The following is a 21390-nucleotide window of genomic DNA, read 5'->3' as shown; positions in this document are numbered from 1 at the left end:
CGATAGCTTCAGGCGGTGGGATCCCATCAAGCTGTGTCTGCCCTCGCGGATGTAATCAGACAAGAAGTCCAGCAGGCCGTCACACCCCTGACCCCAACCACACCACCGATTCCCGAGGCGCCAGTCCTGACATACGCAGCGGCATTGCGATCCCTGCGCCACCGGCTACAGATCCTGCTATGCGGCCCAGGTACTAGGCTATGCAGTCATTTCACGCCACTGCTTCGAGCCCACCTCTCGGCTCAAGGTTCCCGAGCACACCCACCTATCTGCAGTCTACCTCAAGACAAAGTGGTAGCAAGGCAAGTACGTGGCGCACCTCGGGTAACCGTCCGTTCTGCTACCACTGCGGCGAAGCGGGTCACGTATACAGGAACTGTCAATACCGACAACTAGGTCTCCGCAGCTTCCATCCTGGTGCTCGATGCCCGTGCTACGGTGAGCGCCCCCGCGAAATCGAAGCCTGCCTCACGGGCCAGCGAACACCTTCGACTGTTCAGCACCACCAGTCGAGACCACCATCGCCTCGCTGGTCTACGTCCCCCAGTTTGCCCTCATCGTCTTCCGCTCCTTTCAGGAGCCGGTCACCAAGTCCCCGCAGGGGAAACTAGGAACGGTGACTTCTGGGGGTGAAGTCGTGGCCCGGCGAACTGTAAAAGACCCTCATTCGACGCAACGACCAGACGAGGACCATCCCGGTTTTCCAGTGTTCTCTGATAGCAGAAAGATCGTTTCTGCCGAAATCGCCGTCTTCGTCGACAGTCATGCTGTCAACGCCCTCGTCGACACCGGCGCCGACTATTCCGTAATGAGCGCCGCACTGGCAATTGAACTGAGGAAGGTTACCACACCATGGCAAGGACCCCAGTTGCGCACGGCAGGGGGCCATCTGGTGATGCCTACCGGTATGTGCACGGCACGCATTCGTATACGTACGTCGACATTTGCGGGCTCTTCCCTCGTATTCCGCGTGTGCTCTCGGCCAGTCATTCTAGGAATGGACTTCCTTCGTGAATACGGCGCCGTCATCGACCTCCGTGAATTACTTGTGTCGTTCGAGGATCTTTTTTGCGCTGCAACTGACAGTACACAATTCCGGAAAAAAGCGCTTCGTGTTACCGACGATTCTCTGACTCTCCCACCTCGAAGCAGCCTCTTTGTCGAAGTAGAATTGGGACAGGACATGTCTGACGTGGTAATTGCAAAGGCCAATATGTCTCTCCTCATTTCACGACAAATCTGCGTTGCCCGAGGAATCATTCAGCCTAGCAATAGGCATGTTCACCTGCTAGTCACGAACTTCAGCGACGAATATTTATTTATTTACAGGTACCTCAAAGACCCCAATGAGTGGGGTTTTACATGAGGGGTGTTGAAGCACGAAAATTACACAACTGATCAACAAACACAAAAAAAGAAAACAAAAAAGAAAACAAAAACTGCACGAGCGTATCACGAAAGGGTGTCAAGCACGCTCTGTTAATAAAAAGCATACAATGCCAACCAACGAAGCATACCAACGAAGCATACCAACGAAGCATAAAAAGCATACAATGCCAACCAGCGAAGCAGATAACACCACTAAGGATAATCGCATACATGACACAAAAATAATCAGTACAGAAGTTTTTCAACGGCAGCTTTGAACAGAGTCGGGTTTGTTTTGGTGACGACACTTTCAGGAAGGCTGTTCCATTCGGTGGCTGTCAGAACAGGAAATGAATTTAGATAGGCGGTAGTGCGTGCACGAGGTGGGTATACTGCTTTTGAGTGGTTGAGGCGATTCGATGGGTGGTGAGCAGTTTTTATGTGGAGGCTTTCGCATGATAACGAGTAGTAGAATTTGTGGAAGAGGCAAAATCGTGCTACTGTACGTCGTGTTTTGAGACTTGGCAATTTAGCTTTACGTTTAAGAAGTGTTACGCTTGTGTGGTATGAATAATCGGAAAAGATGAATCTGGCCGCACGGTTCTGAACAGATTCAAGGATAGTACTTGAGTTACCTTGTCGTAAGTCCCAGACTGCACACACGAATTCCAGCTTTGGGCGAACAAGCGTTTCGTAGGCCAATAATTTAACTGTGGACGGAGCCAGGTTAATGTTACGTCGGAGGAAGCCCAGCGCGCGATTCGCGTCACTGGTAATGCGATTTATGTGGGATGACCATGTAAGGTCATGAGAAAAAAGAAGACCTAGATATTTAGTGGACGAGACAGGAAATATAGCGGAGCCACTTAAAAAATATTTGTACGTGGAATAGGAGTGACGCCCGTGGAATGACATGATGGATGTTTTGTGAACGTTTAGCACCATGAGCGATTTGTTGCACCATTCGTCTATCTTCCTTAGGTCTTGCTGAAGTGCTGCGTTATCACTGGTATCGATAATGGGGCGATAAATGACGCAGTCGTCCGCGAACAACCGAATGCTTGAAGAAATATTGTCTGGTAGGTCGTTAATGTATATGAGAAAAAGTAAGGGCCCGAAGACCGTCCCTTGAGGAACACCTGATAGGACAGGAGATAAGGATGAAGAACTGTTGTTAGCGTAGACAAACTGCTGTCGGTTAGTTAAAAAGTTTGAAAGCCATGCAAATACATGTTCGTCAAGGTTCAAATGTGAAAGTTTAGATAGCAAACGCTTGTGGGGAACTTTGTCGAAGGCCTTCTCGAAATCTATGAAAATAGCATCGACGGGGACGTTAATGTCTAATTTAGAATTAATGTCGCTTAGGAAGAGTGCCAATTGAGTGTCGCAGGAGAGACCTTTTTGGAAGCCATGTTGATTGGGATGAAAGGCCTTTGCGGATTTCAGAAAGCTAGCTATGTGCGTGTAAATGATATGTTCCATCATTTTAGAGCAAACACATGTAAGAGAGACTGGACGAAACGCGTTTTCTGAGGCTTTCTTGGGGACAGGTACCACTTTTCCTGTTTTCCAATCTTGGGGAACAGAACCTGTTGAGAGGGACTGCTGGAAGATATGGCTAAGAATGATGCTAGAGAGGTGTTTGGTGTTTTTAAGAATTTTTGCATTGATGCCGTCGACGCCTGAGGCCGAAGATAGCTTCAGGGAGTCAATGACGTTTGAGATGCCGTGTGGTTGGAATGTAATGCTGGGCATGATGGAGTGCAATTTAGTAGAAAGGGACATAAAGCCGTCGTCTGGCTCGCGGGTGAATACTGAGCAGAATGTGGAGTTAAGGGACTCGGCAACCTTGCAGTCAGGAATAGCCGTTCCTGAGGAGTCAAGCAAGGAAACTGTAGGGTTTACGTGTTTGGGGTTAATGGTCCTCCAGAACTGCTTAGGGTTAGTGCGAATCAGAGCTGGCAGTGTCGACGAGAAGAAGGTGCGTTTGGATTTAGACAGGAGTGAATCGAACTTTTTCGATGTTGCTCGATATTTATCCCATGTGCGTGGGTCGGTGGATGTTTTTGCCGCTCTAAATTGCCTATTTCTTTTTCTTTTGAGCCGCTTTAAAGTAACGCTGAACCATGGGGATGCGATCCGCTCTGTTATCGTTTTTGTAGGTATGTATTTTGCAATCAAACGTTGCGTTTCATACTTAAAGATTGACCAATTTGTTTCAACCAAGCGAGTTTCGAAATCCAACAAGAACGAATCACAAAAGTGGCTCAGTTCAGCGTTCATTTCGAGATATTTACCTTTATCGTAAAGTGTTATTGTTTTCGATAATTCCGGTGGGCGTTTGTGTAGGCAATGAAACGTACCATTAATGATAGCATGGTCACTGATACCATCGAGATAGGTGAGTGGGGAGAAACTATCGGGGTAAGAAGCAAGAACCAGGTCAAGTAGATTGTTCGAGTGGTTTGTAGTTCTTGTGGGTGATGTGACCAACTGCGAAAGCCCGAACGAAAGACACGTGTTTATGAAATCGCTTTCGACGCTTTTGTGCGCCGGCGTGATAGCGGGGTTGCACCAGCCATTAGCCGGAAGAATAAAATCACCAAAAATTGCAATACGCGTGTTGGGGTGTAGGGTTGAGACCAACTGCAACGCGTCGTGGAAATTGGGTACGAAGGAGGCGTCGGCATCTGGGGGGCGATAGCATACGCCAATTATGACAGGAGGATACGCAGCTGTGCATCGAATAAACAGTATTTCGAGTGGGAAACTAATGACAACACGACAGCACTGCAAACTACGATGGGCACCCAACAGGACACCACCGCCACCTAGCGAGACACACTGCCATTGCATATTGTGAAGAACTTGCTGATGCCGATGGTTCGCCCACGTTAGCTTTATTTTCATCGAATGGGCTCCCTGACGAGGCCTTCGCGAGCACTCTTGGCCTAAACGAGAGACTACCTTCGCCTCAACGAGAAAGCCTTTTGCGTTTACTCGGCTCATTTCAAGACTGCTTTTCCACTACGTCAAAGGTCAAACAGACACCACTTACTCAGCATCATATCATCACGGAACCCTCCGAGAGACCCATCCGACAACACGCCTATAGGGTGTCGAAAAAAGAGCAAGACGCTATACGTGACCAAGTCAAGCAGATCCTTCAGGTCGACGTCATCCAGCCATCAACCAGTCCCTGGGCTTCGCCAGTTGTGCTAGTAAAGAAGAAGGACGGTACGTTGCGTTTTTGCGTTGATCACCGTAAACTGAACAAGGTCACCCAAAAAGGACGTTTATCCTCTACCCCGGATAGATGACTCGTTGGACCGTATACGCAATGCTAAATACTTTTCTTCCATGGATTTACGTGGCGGCTACTGGCAAATCGCAGTGGATGAGCGCGACCGCGAAAAGACGGCGTTTATTACTCCCGACGGCCTGTACAAGTTTAAAGTGTTGCCTTTCGGTCTATGCTCAGCGCCAGCTACTTTCCAAAGAATGATGGATACAGTTCTCACAGGGCTCAAATGGCAATCATGTCTTGTTTACCTTGATGACGTCGTAGTCTTTGCAGACATGTTTGAACAACACGTCCAACGCCTTCATGCAGTACTTCAGGCAATCAGAACAGCGGGGCTTTCTCTCAAACCCGAGAAATGTCATTTTGGATATGAAGAACTGAAGTTCCTTGGTCACGTTGTGAGCCGTGCCGGCATTCACCCAGATCCGGAGAAAACCCGTGCTGTTGCCGTTTTTCCCGTGCCCACAAATAAGCGTGAACTACGCCGATTTCTGGGGCTCTGTGCGTATTACAGGCGCTTTGTCAAAAATTTTTCGAAGATTGCTGAACCCCTCAACAAGCTTACAAAAGACGGTGCCTCGTTTGTTTGGGGTCCCAATCAGTGTCATGCGTTCGGCACCCTCCGAAACCTCCTCCAGGCTCCGCCTGTACTGGGTCATTTTGACGAAAGCGCTGACACGGAATTACACACTGACGCCAGCAACGTTGGACTAGGAGCGGTATTAGTTCAGTGGTATAATGGCGTAGAGCGCGTGATCTCTTATGCGAGCAGAACGTTATCCCCAGCGGAGAAAAACTATTCTGCAACCGAGAAGGAATGACTCGCTGTTGTCTGCGCCATAACAAAGTTCCGCCCATACTTGTATGGCCGCCCATTCAGGGTAGTTAGCGACCACCATTCCCTTTGTTGGCTCGCAATTCTCAGAGATCCCTCAGGTCCTCTAGCACGATGGAGCCTTCGGCTACAAGATTTTGATGTCACCATCGTCCACAAATCAGGGCGGAAACACACCGACGCCGGCTGTCTCTCACGTGCACCGGTCGAAAATGCCAACACTGACCTTAAAGACGACGACACTTTTCTTTCTGCCGTATCAGCAACCCGCTTGGCTGAGCAACAGCGTCACGACTCGGAGCTCATTCCGCTGATTGACCACCTGGAAGGACACAATTCCCACCCTCCTCGAAGCTTTGCACGCTCACTATCCTCCTTTTGTTTCCGCGATGGAGTGCTTTACAAAAAGAACTTTCATCCTACACAAGCTATGTATCTGCTTGCTGCGCCAACTAAGCTTCCTGGTGACATTTTACGTGCGTGTCATGATGAGCCATCGTCTGGACACCTCGGCTATACGCGCACGCTGCAACGGATTCAACGCTCCTACTACTGGCCACGTCTCGCAAAGACTGTGAAGCACTACACTCTTAAAAAAAGGGTTGTAATACTTACTAAGTTTCACTTACTAAGTGCTTGTCACATATGTTACTACCCTCTTAGTAACTGGAGTTAGTAACAAGAGGCTTAGTAACCGCTACTAAGCAAGTATGTTAGTAACGGATACTACCATCTTAGTAACAGGTGCTACCCTCTTAGTAACAGAAGTTGCAGCATCTTAGTAACATATACTACCCTCTTAGTAACTGAAGCAAGCAGCGTGTTAGTAACAAGTACTACCCCCTTAGTAACTGAATCAAGCAGCATGTTAGTAACAGATACTACCCTCTTAGTAACAGAAGAAAGCAGTACCTTAGTAACAGATACTACCCTCTTAGTAACAGGTTCTACTATTTTAGTAACTACAGCAAGCAGTCTGTTAGTAACAAATACTACCTTCTTAGTAACTGCAGCAAGCAGCATGCTCGTAACAGATAGTACCCTCTTAGTAACTGAAGCAAGCAGTATCTTAGTAATAGATACTACCCTCTTAGTAACTGCAGCAAGAAGTCTGTTAGTAACAGATACTACCCTCTTAGTAACTGCAGCAAGCAGCATGTTAGTAACACATACTACCCTCTTAGTAACTGAAGCAAGCAGCCTCTTAGTAACAGATACTACCCTCTTAGTAAATAAAGCAAGCAGCATGTTTGTAACAAATACTACCCTCTTAGCAACCAGTTAGTAATTGGTCCTAACCACTTACTAAGTGCAAATCGTAACACGTCCCACACTACTTGATAAAAACATTACGAACTTAGAAACTTCAGTAACATACTAATCGCTAATCACTCTCCGACTGCTTTAGTTGCACGGTAAAGTGCAGGAAACCTCAGATAATGAGAGGATCCCAAATATAGGTGAAGTGCGGCTCTACAACTAGATTTCTTGTGCATGTTGTTGGTGAAAGGCTTTCTGCAGACATGACGAAAACCACAAGTTTCATCATCTAACATGCCATAAATACATAACTTTCAGCATTTGATACACACACTTCAATCTTTATTATATAAGCTCTGCTTATTGCACATTGCTGTCAGATCAGCTCTTGATCGACGAAATCGTCCTTAAAAGTAGTGGTGCTCTGGGCACACTTGGTAGTCCACAAAAGTACTCGAGGAGCGTTAAGGTGTTTTTGTTACTCTCCGAGTACATGATGTCCAGTACCCAATACAGTTCCATGATAGCCGTCATGCCGGCTATAACATCGACGACATGAATGTTGAATGCCTCAAACACTACGGTCATTTCTTCGGCCTCTCTGATACTTGTTCCCTCAAAACAAAGAGCAGGGTAGATGTCCTGTAAAGTTAAACATTAGTATTAGCCATTAGCAGAATCAAAATGCTAAAAAATGGAAAAGAGCAAATTTTTTTCAAATGGTGACAACGAATAATAAAAGAAACAACACAAATGAGAGTTGACTCGTGACTCAAATTTCATTGCACATGAAACGTATATATTGTCACAGAGTCATGATCCGGACGAAGCAAGCAGTCGGGCTGCCGAAGATTAAATCTTTATTTCGCTGAACTTGTGGCCGCGAAAGGAAAAGACACTTTGCAAATAATGTACAGCCGCAGTCACGTCTGCGTATAGTGCACGAGCAGCCGGCGTTGCTCTGTGGCAAGACACCTTGCGGCCGTTGTAGGTTGTGACGCCGCGTGCACAGGAGCATGCGCGGCCTTACAAACGTGCAGGCCTGCTCTGCACGGGTGACAACGTTGGCAGGTGTGCTTGTTTAACCAAAAATCCGCGCTCGCTCAAGGCACTTTGGTCATATCTATTGCATAAGAAGAGGCGCGTTTCGACTGATAACACACGCTGCAAAACAACGCACTCTTTGTGATCGTTTTGATTCTGTGGCCGTCTAGACTTTTTTTTTTCCGCAGCTGTTGGCATCATCATATCTACATATAATCGCATGCCTCAAAAAAGCCACAAAGCTTGCATCATTGGTGCAGGCTCGCTATATCCATCAAAATGCCCTTTGTTTTATGAAATAGATGTGACGAAAGTGCCCTGAGGGATCGCGAATCTTTGGCTAAACAGGTACACTTTCCACCATTCTCACCTGTGCAAAACAGGCCCGCATGTCTGTAAAGCTGTGCATGCTCCTGTGCACGCGACATCACAACCCGCAATGACCACACAAGGTGTCGTGCCGCAAAGCAAGGCCGGCTGCTCACGCGCTATACGCAGACGTGGCCCATCTGTACATTGCACTGTTAGTGGCGAACAAAGCGATGTCCATTGGTCCTCTGACAGGTGGTAAAGCGTGCTTGTTTTTATACATGTGCGATCAAAGATTCCAGCATTATCAATGGTGGCCGCGTAATCACTCAACGAAGCAAGACTACAGTCGACGTCGGATTTCCCGGACGCCCAAAATTCCGGACATGCCCGATTTCCCGGACTCATCTGCGGCACCGTCAAGTTCCCCATAGAGTCAATGTATTAAAAAGTCCGAAATTCCGGACGCTTATAGCCTTTGGCATCCAATTTCCCGTACTTTTTACTGTTAACCGCCGACCGAAAGTTACCATTGACGCCGCCATTTTGTTTGTTTTTATATCCTCGAACCCGCCATACTCGCACCGTTGCCAACTCCCGCACCGCGCCGCGGCTGCCGTAACCTCGAAACCGCATGTGTCAATCTATTGCTAGCCGCGGCTTAGCCAAGCCAAACCTCGCTGAGTTCGTTCACGTGTTGTTTTGTCAGCTCTGCAGTCGTGCCTGCGGTTGATCGTTTGCTGCTGCGCGCTATCTTCAGTGATCACGTTTCCCGACCTCCAGCATCCATCGAGTTCCTAGCCGTTTCGTGCTGCACTTTTCGTCTAGCGGATTCACCATTTACAGCGATGGCACCAACTGCTCCTTCGTCCTGCGCCCTGCCGGCGTGTCGATTCCAGCTGGGATAACCTTTGAGGGCTTCGCCGACGCTGACAAAGACCTTGAGCTATGTGCGGACTTAACCGATCACGAAATCATTCGTCAAGTTACGGAGGATTCCGACGACTCTGACACCGTGAACGAAGAGCCATCACCTACCCAGCCAACGAGCTCGGAGTTGACGTGAGCACTGATGACACTATCATCAATGTACAGCAGCAACATGACGTTGACTGAAATTGAGGCAGACATGATCGCGGGCAAGAGGAACGTCGTGCAAAAGAAAATAGGCGACTACTTCGCGCCCAAGTGCTGACCTATGAGGTAGCGCAGGCCACGTCAGATTTTTTTTATAAATAAACGGCTATTTTCAGAGCCACCTAAACGATGTATTGGCTGAATTGCAATGGAAATCTTGTACTCCGGTCATTACCCTCTCAGTCAGCGAAAAATACCTACAAGAAAAGGTGCATTTTCACGTGCATTCGTTTTTGCGGACGTTTTCGTGGTCCCTTGAGGGTCCGGGAAATCGGACGTCGACTGTATTGGCGTCCGGCGCGCAATCATAACGGAATCATCTAACACAATCGTGAGGCTTCCAACACACCACGCCGTGGTCTGAGTGGAGTCTTGTAAACAAACATTGCGGGTGAGACCCGAATACATCAAGATAATATGCATTGCAATATACTAAGAGAAAATTTATCAACGGAAACGCTAAAGCACGACATGACCTTCTGGCATAAGCACACGTGCTCATCTAGAAATGACAATTCCCTCTGCGACAAACAGATGCAGAAGAAATGCTCATTTCTAAAGAAGCAGGCATGGTCATTCCAAAAGGTCATGTCACGCTTTAGTGTTTATTATAATAGGGTTTTCCTTAACATATAAACTTTTAGGGTGCAATGAAATTTATGTCAAAAGTTTTTATTTTTCACTTTACCATTGTTTCTGTGCAAAAAAATTGTGCCGTTTCCTTTTCAATATGCTTTACTTTACTAAATGAAACGTAAAGTTACTTACAGGGCCCCTCAGAAATTTCGGCTTCTCTTTCAGCAGCAGTGGGAGGAGTTCTATTAAGGCAACTGCAAATCGATCTGGAAAAGGATTGTTATTGCAATATCACAGCAATAATATCACAATCACACAGCAATATCACAACAGTAATACAAAGAGAACCTAGAATGACTGAACATACTTTACATACTTACATTTACGGCTATTGCCTTCCAGTTTTTCAAGCTCCTTCTCGAGCTCCTTCACCAGGTCCTTTGTTGAATGGCGAGTTTTCAGTAGCTCCAGAATCCTGGGTCCAAAGTTGTTGAAAAATTCCAACAGCTTTTTTTCCATCTGGATGCTTGTTATTGCTGTAAATTCTTCATGAAGCTATAATCATAGAAGTATATTTAAATTAATTTGCAATTACAAATCTGGGCAACAAGTTTCCAGCTAACATATAAATGAAATGAAGGTCAAAAAGACACTTGGCAGTCAATTCGTCGTAGAGAAAACAAAAACACACATGGGTGTATCTAGATATTTACAGAGCAGGTCCCAATTTTTTTTGGCTGAACACATTAAAAAATTTTTATATCGCGAAGTGGCTTATTTTATCAAAAACAAGTTTATTTGCTTCTGCAGGTGTAGTTGTTGTCAGAATGATACTAACCTAAAAAAAAATGATTCAAATGCAGTTTATGGCATCATTTCAGTGCTTACGTCAGAGTGAATGCGAATGGACAATGCCCAATATACCTTGATGCATTTTCAGATTTGTCTGAATTTGAGCACGAAAAAAAAAAATTGACTCAAATATTGACTCCACTGCAGGCCTTTGTCCTGCAGTGGACGTAATCAGGCTGATGATGATGATTCAAATTATCAACACTATGTGCCATCTGCTACCCAAAATTATTTTTTTTTTGGCAACATCATAAGACATTCTCGAAAATTTCTGTTGTAGCTGACAGCCATCATGAGTAAAAAAAGAAAAATAAATGCAAAAGCAAATATATAAAACTAAGCAGACAAAGTTGTCTCAATGCACAAGTCATTTACTGCAATCTGTTTTGCTATTGCTATTGTGGAATGGTGGCATAAACATGTTATTATTTTACATGTCGGCCAGTGTTTGCCCACTGAAATGAAATCAATTAAAAATGCTTTGTCAAACAAACAAAAAATAAATAAAAAAGCCAGGAGTTAGTGTCAAGTGCTTTCATAACACTGGTAGCGGCTTAGGCTTGTTGGATATTCATGACAGTAGAATACTAGCGCGAGAACACATGGACAGAAGAAGAGTGAACGGCACACTGCACTTGTTACAACATAGTTTATTGCTGCAGCCGTAACATACACCTAATTAAAAAAACACGAAGGTGTGTAACATAATTTTAATTATATACTTGAGGAGTTGCACCTACATGTATTTAAGCGCATGTTACAGCTGCAGCAATAAACTATGTTGCGAGAAGTGCAGTGTGTCGTCCACTCTTTTCTCCATGTGTTTTCGTGCTAGTATTCTACTGCTTTCATAAGCCTGGTAGTCAAGGATTTGGGACTGTATAATGATCGTATCGAACCATCCACGGGACGCTTTTTGGTAAACTTTGTTAGAGTGTGAACATACTTAAATTTTAAAACAGATTTGGAGCCAGTGGTCTGGGAAGCAGAAATATGCTCGAAATAGCTAAGCAGACAGCCTCTTGCTTCCCTGCATGCATTTAACATAAAAATGAGGCTTTAAGTCAGTAAAGAATGAATGAATAATTCCTTAAAAACTTGACCATAGCACTGTTGTGCAAGCAATGCCTGCTTCAATGTAGTACAGCTAAGGACCCACTAACCTGTTCACAAGCTACTTTTGAAAACCTATTCAAGTTTCAAAAAGACAGCTGGTAAATATCGTAAGTGAAAGCATGCAATGCAGATGCTGCATTCACATGATACTGACCATCTCAACATTTCCTAAAGCGGGATACTTTTCAAGTATCTCAGCTGTTGTAGGCACTGTATCTTTCATCCACGACCTCCTAGAAGAGCGTGTCTGCTTCATCGATTCGCTCAATTTCTGGAGGTCCGGAGCACGCTTCGACATCTCTTTGGACATGAATTCCAAGTGTCCCACTAAAACACCTTCATCGTGGTCATCATATGGGATGCTTGTTGTCTAACAGGGTAAAAAAAAAAAGTAGAACGAACACTTGTATAAGGCAACCATAGTCTTCCTGGAATTAAGGCAACATGCTGCTACCTAGTTATGTCATTAACCCCCCCCCCACATTTTTTATTTTTTTTAAAATGGGGCTTGTTGAAGCAGAAAAAGACAGCTCATGCGGAGTGCCGTTTTAGTGCCAAAACATTTCACTTACTCAAGCGATGATGAAGCCGTAGACTGTTATTAGCGAGCTAAGCCCCATGCAAATGTTACTTGTAAAACATTGAAATGAACTTAAAAACAGAAATTGCTACCACGCGGCGTTGCCGTTTAGTTTGTGCAGCAATGGCACTATCTTGAGGTTTCCGTTTTCCATAGACCTCCTTGGCTTCCTGCACAGCAGGCAGAGTACTGAGAGTTCTTCGCATGTACCCGAATTTATACTGGATGGATACTTTCCAAGAGTCCTGCAAATAAGCATATTGGACTTTGGAAGACTATTTACATAGAGATTACGTAGTGGTCTCATTGAAGTTCATGCTACATAAACAAATATTTGAGATAAAAAGAAACATGATGTTAGGTGCAACACATTAAAGGGACACAAAAGAGAAACAATGAATTTGTTAAGATTGATAAATTGTGCTCAGAGTTCTATAGCGTAATTTATTTCACCATCATAGGTGTATTGATAGAGGAGAAAATTGAGTTCAAAATTTCATTTTTAAATTTTGTGTGCACGTGATCTAAAATATTTCAAAGCGTATTGTATTTTGATAGTGCCATTTTTTGGGCTTGCTGGTAAATAGAACTTGACGACATATTGAGCGCTAAGAGACAGGGACATGAGGGAGTGGACAACACAATGCGCTAGCTTCAACAATTTTTATTTTCAGGAAACGCCAAGCTATATATCCGTGCACAGTGGTGCCACCAGTCTATCCACTAGCCACTTTCCCGATCTAACAGGTCAACTGACGGTGCACTTACGCACGTGTCACCTTTGCGAAAGATAGCATCAGCTTCAATTATCTCTCGCACGTCTGTATCTTCATGCTTCGCCACAGCAGGCCTGCTGTCAGGTGCTCCTAGAACTATCGCAAACATTCGCAAGCATGATACATTCGCAAGCAGAAACATTCGCAAGCAGAACTATCGCAAGCATGATATCTCGTTAAAGAGCCCTGAGCCTAATTTAGGCATGTGTCAAGTTATAAAAAAAACTTTTAAGCATCTGCAGGATCCTTCATCCGATGCAAATGAAGCTGCAATCTGCAACCACAACAATAGAGTGTTCTTCACACTTAAAAGTGGGAAGAACACTACGGTTCATAAAAATATATGTTGCTATATCAAGGACACATAATTTTGCACCAACCTATGGCACTGGTCAAACATCATCACTTGTATAGGATTGTGTGTGTTCATAAGTGCAACTTATCTGGTATATTCAAGCAACAAATATCTTTTTCTTTTCCCACATTTAATTAAATGTGTAGGTAACAAAGTATCACACACATGAGTGTTAATTACCCCTTATGTAATCAGACAATGCGGGCCATCAATGGAAGCCGTACGAGGTTAAACACACTCCAGTAGGGCTCGCATTTCTCACTGACCAAGGCTAATACTCAATATAAAACATTACAGTAAGCACAGACAACAATGCAACGATGATTATGCGATTATGTAGTCTAGATGTTCCGCTGCAGAACTTGAGCCAACGTATGTTTTACTTACTGCTAGACGCATTTCTTCGATGACAGAACACGTGCAAGAACCAGTAGTACACTTCACAAATATTTAACTTTCTTAAAACAAAAAGTAATTTGATAAAACTGTCTCCACGAATAGATAATTGATGTTGCTAGTAAATATGCTATTTAGCATAATTTTACTAGAACAACCTCAGTGTAAAATTTACGACTAAACTAGAGCAAAAATTACCTTTTATGCAACTTTGTCGCCAGCTTTGCAAGCCATTTGACAGTATATGTGTCTCAAACTATTTTTTGTGTGACAGTAAAAGTTTCTGACACTCAAACAATACAAAATATTGCATATCACTAAATGTAGTCTGTTTGTAAAAAAATCCCAAACATTAAAAATTGTGTCCATATTTAAGGTAACATAAAAACCCATGCAAACATAAAAGTTTGTTAAACCTATTTTTAGTAAAAAGCCTACCATCATTCTATAGGAAAAATTTTGTCCTAACTTAATTTGGAAAGACCAGATTTTTTCACTACGCGTGTTACAAGCTAAAGTTTCAAGCTTTCCGAAAAAACTTCATGTGTGGCTTGCTGCTCCCAGTCAGTCAGTGAAGAACTTTGTTTATTGATCCTGAGGACCTTTTTTCACCCAAAAATATTTCGGCGGGCCACTTCTTGCTTTATATGGATGGTCCATTGTTGATATCGCAGATGGTTGAGCGCCAAGGCTCGTACAAGTTGGCGTTGAATGACCCATACAATGACCCATACATTAGCTTACCGACTTACCCAACTCCAACGCACACAACATTTACATGAAAAAAAAAAAATAGTGCAAACCCCGATTCTAATGTGCACTTGTGCTCCTTCACCCCCCCTCCGCCCTCAGATAAAAGGACTTGTTACTTGCTTGTGCTACATTCTATGTTTAGCCTTGTAGCTCTCAAATGTTTGTTTTCGTTCTTTATTCCTAGTTTTCCCATTCACATACATTTTGCTTTTTTTTTTATTGCCATGAAAGCAGATGTTGGTGCACAAATGAGGCACCAGCTACTCCTTAGTTCTAGAAGTGACAAAACATGCCACAAGCCAGGTTCGAAAATTGCACGTAAAATAGTGCATTCCGCGTGACACCAGATTGTTACTAATTAGCATGCAGCACACACAATATACAATTTTAATATCACCGTGCCGGTCCGATATGATGTCTCGAGAATGCAAAGAATATAGTTATTCAAACAATCTTATATGTTTCACCGTTTTCTTTTCCAGTCCCTTTTTCTTTCCAACTGATAGCATTATCATAATCTGCCAAACATTTTCTGTGGATATTGCGATATGTCCAAATCGTAAAAAATTTCACTTACCCAACCAGTACCAATTGTGTCTCTAAGGACAGGGTATTCAACAACGAGTGCCTTTGAAGCAGCCTCATAGAGCCGCCTTCCTGGGTATCTATGAAAGCAACAAATGTTCAGCCGGTATTCAATAATATACAGGAGAGTACGGAGGCACTTACACAGTGAAGTTCATCAAATGGTGGCTTAACCAAGACACAATCCTTGATTTTGTCCGACTCGAAACTTTTCCGAGTTCTGTATTGCCAATGGCAACTTTTAGGTCTAAGGGAAGGGGTGGCAGTCTATAATCACTTCCGTGAAAAGGTTGAGTAGTTGATGGCTCCAACTCGGGAGAAACCACAAGCAGTTCATTTGTGCTGAAAACAGGATAAAAATCAGCAGGCTTTCAGTTTGGTGCAACAATTCGAAGTTGAGCTACTCACCTGCAAGCATGAGGCATGGCCTCATCAGTGATTATTCTAATTTTGCTCCCATCACAAAAGACATGGTTCCCTGGAGGGTCGACATAAGCTTCAAATTGTGCATTGTAAACCTGAAAGAAATTTAATGCTTATACAAACACAATTACCGTGGGCAACAAATAATAAAACTTTCAGCTGTCAGTATTATTTCAAAGACATTACTATGCTAGCCACACAGGTGCAATTTGTATGCATGAAGTGAACAAGTGGCAAACTGTTCTTGTTCATTCTTTCCATGTCCCTGTCATGTTTATTTACACATACCAGTTTTACTTTCAAGTGGCAAAAGACAGGCTAGTTGGCGCGTGTACGAGATAAATTAACAGCGCAACCACAGGACGAAGAAAGAAAACATGAGGATAGACGCTGAATATCAACTGTATCAGATAAATTAACAGCACAAACACAGGACGAAGAAAAAAAAAAAACATGAGGATAGGCGCTGAATGTCAACTGAATAGCAAATCCCACATACATCTTGCTGCATGAACATCGAGTGAAGCTTTGGGCTAGTTGGTTTTGCATAAAAAAGTCCATATCGCGCTGTATGTAATTCATTATGAACATCGAATTTTATAGACGATGCATGTGGCAGACTTTGTGTGTTTTTGGAACAAGCAGCACATCCTCTTCTCTTTTTGTTCACTAGGCAACACGTACCACCTGTTTCGTGGGCACTGAGAGCACATGTGAGCAGTAGCACGTCTGCCAGCCTCCTTGATTCGACACTACACCCTATGGATGTCGGGACTGACTGCAGCTTGTCAGATGAACTTCAGTACGACATGAGCAGATGATGCAGAAAACCAGCAGTAGTCAGTCTCGAAAAGCAGGGCTGCGTCTTGTGTGTGCGAGTGTGGTATAATGAATTTTGAATGATGGACAGTTCGATACTTTTTTTCTTCTTCAAATAAGTGAACTCAAAGAGCAACAGGCTCTGCTATGAATGAGGCTTTCAGGAACGACAAGTGCAATGTTTGTGAAGAGGAGACAGAGAAACATTGAAAGATGAAGAAATGCGAGGGGCGCACGAGGAGGCCAGCATGGAAGGCTGGAGTTTCATTGCTTGTTTCCAGTTGCTTGATTTCCATCTGTGCTTTTCCTATACAGCTGGCAGTGCCTATAATGTGCCAAAAACACATGTATTGACTCAGGCTCGGCACCAGTTCTCGGTGACTTTCTGGAGAATCGGTTGGTTTATAAGTGGTTCACATGTTCGGAATGTGGTCGATCTTCTAGCGATATTTACGTCTACAATGGGGAAGCATTAAGAAGCACAAAGCATCATCAGAACATTCGAAATCGCTCGGAATTTGTTCACACTAACAAATGATCTTTTGTCAAAAAGTAGCATAAGATTTCTTGACCTTGTTATGCACTTCTTCACCAGCTGTGTTAGCTAGGAGTATTCACCCTCTCATAGAGCTTGTTGCCCTTTTGAGAGCAAAAGGAGCTAGTGAACCATCTGCCATGTGGAATGCAGTATTTCGTTCCTGCACACACAGGGTGTGGCCCAGCTTTCCAAGCTAAATTGAGACTAATTACTGCTGGTTTTGCATGTCATCTGCTCGTGTCGCTGCTTGAAGTTCTACTGATGGTGGTGCATGAGCATGATGCAGAATTAGTAATACTACTGTCATTCCTTCTTTCCATAGTGTGTCGCATCAAATAAAAATGACAGCTGGACACACTAGTGCTCACATGGTGTTTTTCAGCACCCTTGAAGCTGGTTATACATCACTTCCTGAACAAAAGGTAAGAGGCAGTGCCACTTGTTTCAAGAAAAAGACCATGTGTGCTACAGGCAGCATCTAAGAAATTCAATGCTGATGCGGCAAGATCACGGTGCAAGAATATTCTAGGTGAGTGAACGCCGGGACTATTCGCTGCCTGATAATGTTCTGGTTCGCAAGAGGCCCGAGAGATGGCGCTACAAATTTTGCCCCGGCTTCTCTCCCCCCCCCCCCATCTGGGTGTAGGAAAACCCCGTGACGTAAGAAAGTAACGGCGCTCATTTATTGTCGCCACAACAACTTCGCGCCGCCATCAACCCCGTTCCCTTATCACCCCCCTTTTCAGTGGTGCCGCTCTATGGGTGTCGCGTGGTTGATATCGTGCGATAGGCCAGTTTTCTCAGATTGGGACCCACCGCCCACGTGCTGGATGTGCTTTGCGGATTTTGCCAACAGCCCGCCATGGTCCTCAGTCTGTCGAGCCATCTATCGGCATGCCGCAAACGAGAACATAATCGGTACCTCCCCGCCAAGCGCTCGCTTCGCAACGTTCGTTCACCTGAAGTATTCTTGCACCGTGGGCAAAATGTATGTGGGACAGGCTGAGTGGTGAATGAATAGGTGGCTTCGAGAAGATGCAAATTAATTAAACACTTGTGTCGGGAGCAGCAATTTTGCCATACGTTGTCAGCACTCGTCCTCATGTTTTCTTTTCTTCGTCTTATGATTTTACTGCCAATAACTACTTTGATGCAAGCATGGCTGATACTCTGCAGGATCATTTCTTGTGAGCAGCCTATTATATTCAATGAAATTTCAGTTTATTTTATGCTTTGCATTCTCTAGTGTTGCAAGGTATTCATCATAACATTTCGCAGTAACAGTAACATTTTGGCATTTTTCACTGTGCCAAAAGTGACCCTTTCTCCAATGTAACATAGATAACATAGTAGCAAAAAGGCTGGCATTATTTCTTGTCGTTACAGCTGCATTACAAAACGGAAAAGGGACGTCATTTTAGTGGAAGTAAATACAGCCAGGGGCTTAGCACTGTATTAAGTGCACAGTAACAGTGTGGCCACAGCAGCTAATACAGAAGCTACAACTACACCCTACATTCATGCTTCCCATTATCACGTTTCTTGGTGGCATTGGTTCATCCAAATCCCTTTAGCCATTTGTGCACTGACAAGGCCAGCATACCACAACCTACTATCCCTGACTGAACTGTTGGAGTGGCTTCTGGTGCTCACACAAATGAAACACTTAGGTTCTATTCAAATAAAGGCATCCGATTTTTTTCATTTGGTTTACGTCACCACTTCCTTCGAATTGACACATCACACGTGACACACTATGTATTTTACCTTGGTGTTTATCTTTACGCACATAAGGCCAGTGCTAATTACTTGCGTGAACGAGCACCGGTGCTGAAACACGACCGCCACATTTATGCTTTCATTAAGTGCTTAACAAAGGTACACTATATACGACAAAAATATTGCAGCTCCTCAAGTAAAAAAAAAAAGACTGCCTCCCAAGTTGGGACACACTTTCCTTCTTTGTTCTCCTATTCGCGCGCTATTGCAGATGGGTCCCCTGGGTTACTCAGCAATGCCATGTATTGTTCTCCTATTCGCGCGCTATTGCAGATGGGTCCCCTGGGTTACTCAGCAATGCCATGTATGAGCAATGTATGAGCGAAGAAAACAAAAGGCACTTCCAGAACGTACCTCTATTCTGCCGGTTGACGCGACATCTCCAAAATCTGTAGCCTTCACGGCAGCCAAGACATCTTCCATGGTGTGTCCGTTAATGGAGATAATCTTCTTGCGCTCCTTCCATGACACCAAGCATTGAATCGGTGTCGACATTTTCACGGCAGCAAAAAGAAAAAAGCACACAAACGGAGAAGCAGTCCTACGGCAAGTTCAGCAAGGCGCGAAAGAGGCGAACGGCTTACGTGCTTGTCTTGGCTTGTACTACAGTGGCACACAGCGATGGAGAAATAAACACCTCGTTCTTTTACCTCTTTACTCTAGTTCTAGAAAGGCTTCAGAGGTAGTAGTGCGCGCTACCTGCAGTTTTTTTTTATTTGATAATAAAAAGATATTTCTGACGTTGAAGAGTTTAGTTACGCCAACTGCATGTGCCTTTAAAAGAAATGAAGGCAGCGCAACATAAAATTAGCACATATTTTTTAGTAATTCCTTAGTAGAGCCGATCTCCTTCATCATCGTATTTGTCTTGGAATGTTGCTGTTGCTGTGATGGTATGCTCAAGCTAGTTGCCGTGGCTGACGTTTTATTGTGCTGTGCTCCTCTAGTTTCGGGCCCAGTGCGCGCAGATTGTTCTGCGGGAATGAATCGCCGTAGTTTGTGTGAGTGAAACAAATTCACGCCATGCATACGTGCCCACGGTGCCCGTTTTCGTCGGCAAAGTTTTGCAAGGTCATATGGCACATCAGAGATCATCGCCACGATACGGATTTTTCTGTCATGTGTGGTGTGCAAGGGTGTGCAAAGACATATCACGAGTTCGAATCGTACCGGAGACACATTTACCGCTGCCATAGAAGCTACGTGGAGCTCGACGAGCCTCAACAGGGGAACGCTGCAGGAAGTGTTACACCGCGGCTGGATGCTACAACAGATGTCACTGCTTTCGACGACGCAGAATTGCCTTCTTCGAGCTCATTTGCCGAAGATACGAGCAACGGACAAGAAAGTACCTGCACTGTGACTGCACACGGTTCTTCTAGCTCTATTCACGACTTCACACTAAAAGTCAAGAAGCAGATGTGTTTACTTTTTTTTCGCGTAGCTGAAGTGCACAAGCTGCCGCACTCTATAACAGAGAGCATTTTTGCCGATTTCAAGGACACCTTTTTTGACATAATGAAGGCATTTGCTTCTCAAATACAACAAAACATCCCCTTAGATTCTGCTGGAGAAGATGTGCAAAAGTTGCTTGCTTGTGACTTTCTGGAAGATGTGTTCCAAAGTGCCAGCACGAAGTCACTCCGGGAAAATTTCGCAAAGGAACATCTTCCTTATGTCAAACCCGAGGAGCACATTCTTGCTGTTGGCGAGACATTTCAGTATGTGCCTATACCTCGTGTCCTCCAAAACCTGATGTTGTCCGAGACTTTTCGTGAACGTTTAGACCAAAGCTTCACAATTGGGCAGCCATCACCAGTTCTCCGAAGTTTTTTTGATGGTGTATTCTTCAAGGAAAAACTGTCGGCACTTCTGGAGAACGGGGCACAATACACTCTGTTTCTTGTTCTTTACAGCGATGAGCTCGAGATTGTGAACCCCTTGGGGTCAAAACGAGGCATTCATAAAGTAATTGTTGTGTACTTTAGTGTGCTCAACCTACATGCTCGTCACAGGTCACAGCTACGCTCCATACATGTAGCTCTTGTTGCGCCATACAGGCTTGTTGACAAGCATGGCATGAAGGCAATCTTGGAACCTGTTGTTTCAGACATTGTGAGATTGGAAGCAACCGGCTTTACAGTGCACATAAATTCAGCTACTGCTAAAGTCAGAGCAATTCTCGTTGCATTTAGTGGCGACAACCTTTCTATGAATAGGCTGGGTGGATTTACCTGTTGTTTTAACAGAGGGCGCCCGTGCAGGTTTTGCACTGCACCATATGCAACTTTTAGCTCTGTATTCCATGAAATGGATGTGCGAATTCGAAACAAGAGTTTGCATGAAACTCACATTGAAGGTGCTAGGGTGAACCAGCCACTAAGCACTGCACTTTATGGTGTGAAAGGTGAATCGCCCCTTTTAAACATTTGGTACTTTGATGCAACACTGCAGCTACCGCCGGACCTGATGCACGATGTGCTTGAGGGAAGCATACCTCACGTTTTAAAGCATGTTTTGCAAGGCCTCATCAGTACCAATGTTATTAGATATTCAGACCTAGATTGCATCACAGCATTCAGTTT

The 21390-nt window shown here is 44.3% G+C and overlaps 2 protein-coding genes across 5 annotated transcripts in view; both read right to left on the bottom strand.

Moving 5' to 3' along the window:
* LOC119169192 (FMRFamide receptor-like) overlaps window positions 1-21390 on the bottom strand; it is a 1338388-nt gene that overhangs the window by 65135 nt on the left and 1251863 nt on the right. The window lies entirely within an intron of this gene.
* LOC142796174 (uncharacterized) lies at window positions 7088-19433 on the bottom strand. Its single transcript, XM_075886258.1, has 8 exons — window positions 19160-19433; window positions 15655-15764; window positions 15391-15588; window positions 15239-15326; window positions 11956-12171; window positions 10214-10388; window positions 10026-10099; window positions 7088-7409 (listed from the first exon to the last, which is right to left on the bottom strand). The coding sequence occupies exons 1-8, from the start codon at window positions 19298-19300 to the stop codon at window positions 7149-7151; spliced, it is 1263 nt and encodes a 420-aa protein (XP_075742373.1). The 5' UTR covers window positions 19301-19433; the 3' UTR covers window positions 7088-7148.

This window comes from Rhipicephalus microplus, chromosome 2, assembly GCF_043290135.1.
Source record: "Rhipicephalus microplus isolate Deutch F79 chromosome 2, USDA_Rmic, whole genome shotgun sequence".
NCBI classification, from domain to species: domain Eukaryota; kingdom Metazoa; phylum Arthropoda; class Arachnida; order Ixodida; family Ixodidae; genus Rhipicephalus; species Rhipicephalus microplus.
The sequence above is the reverse complement of the archived record's forward strand: the minus strand, read 5'-3'. Positions and strand labels throughout refer to the sequence as shown.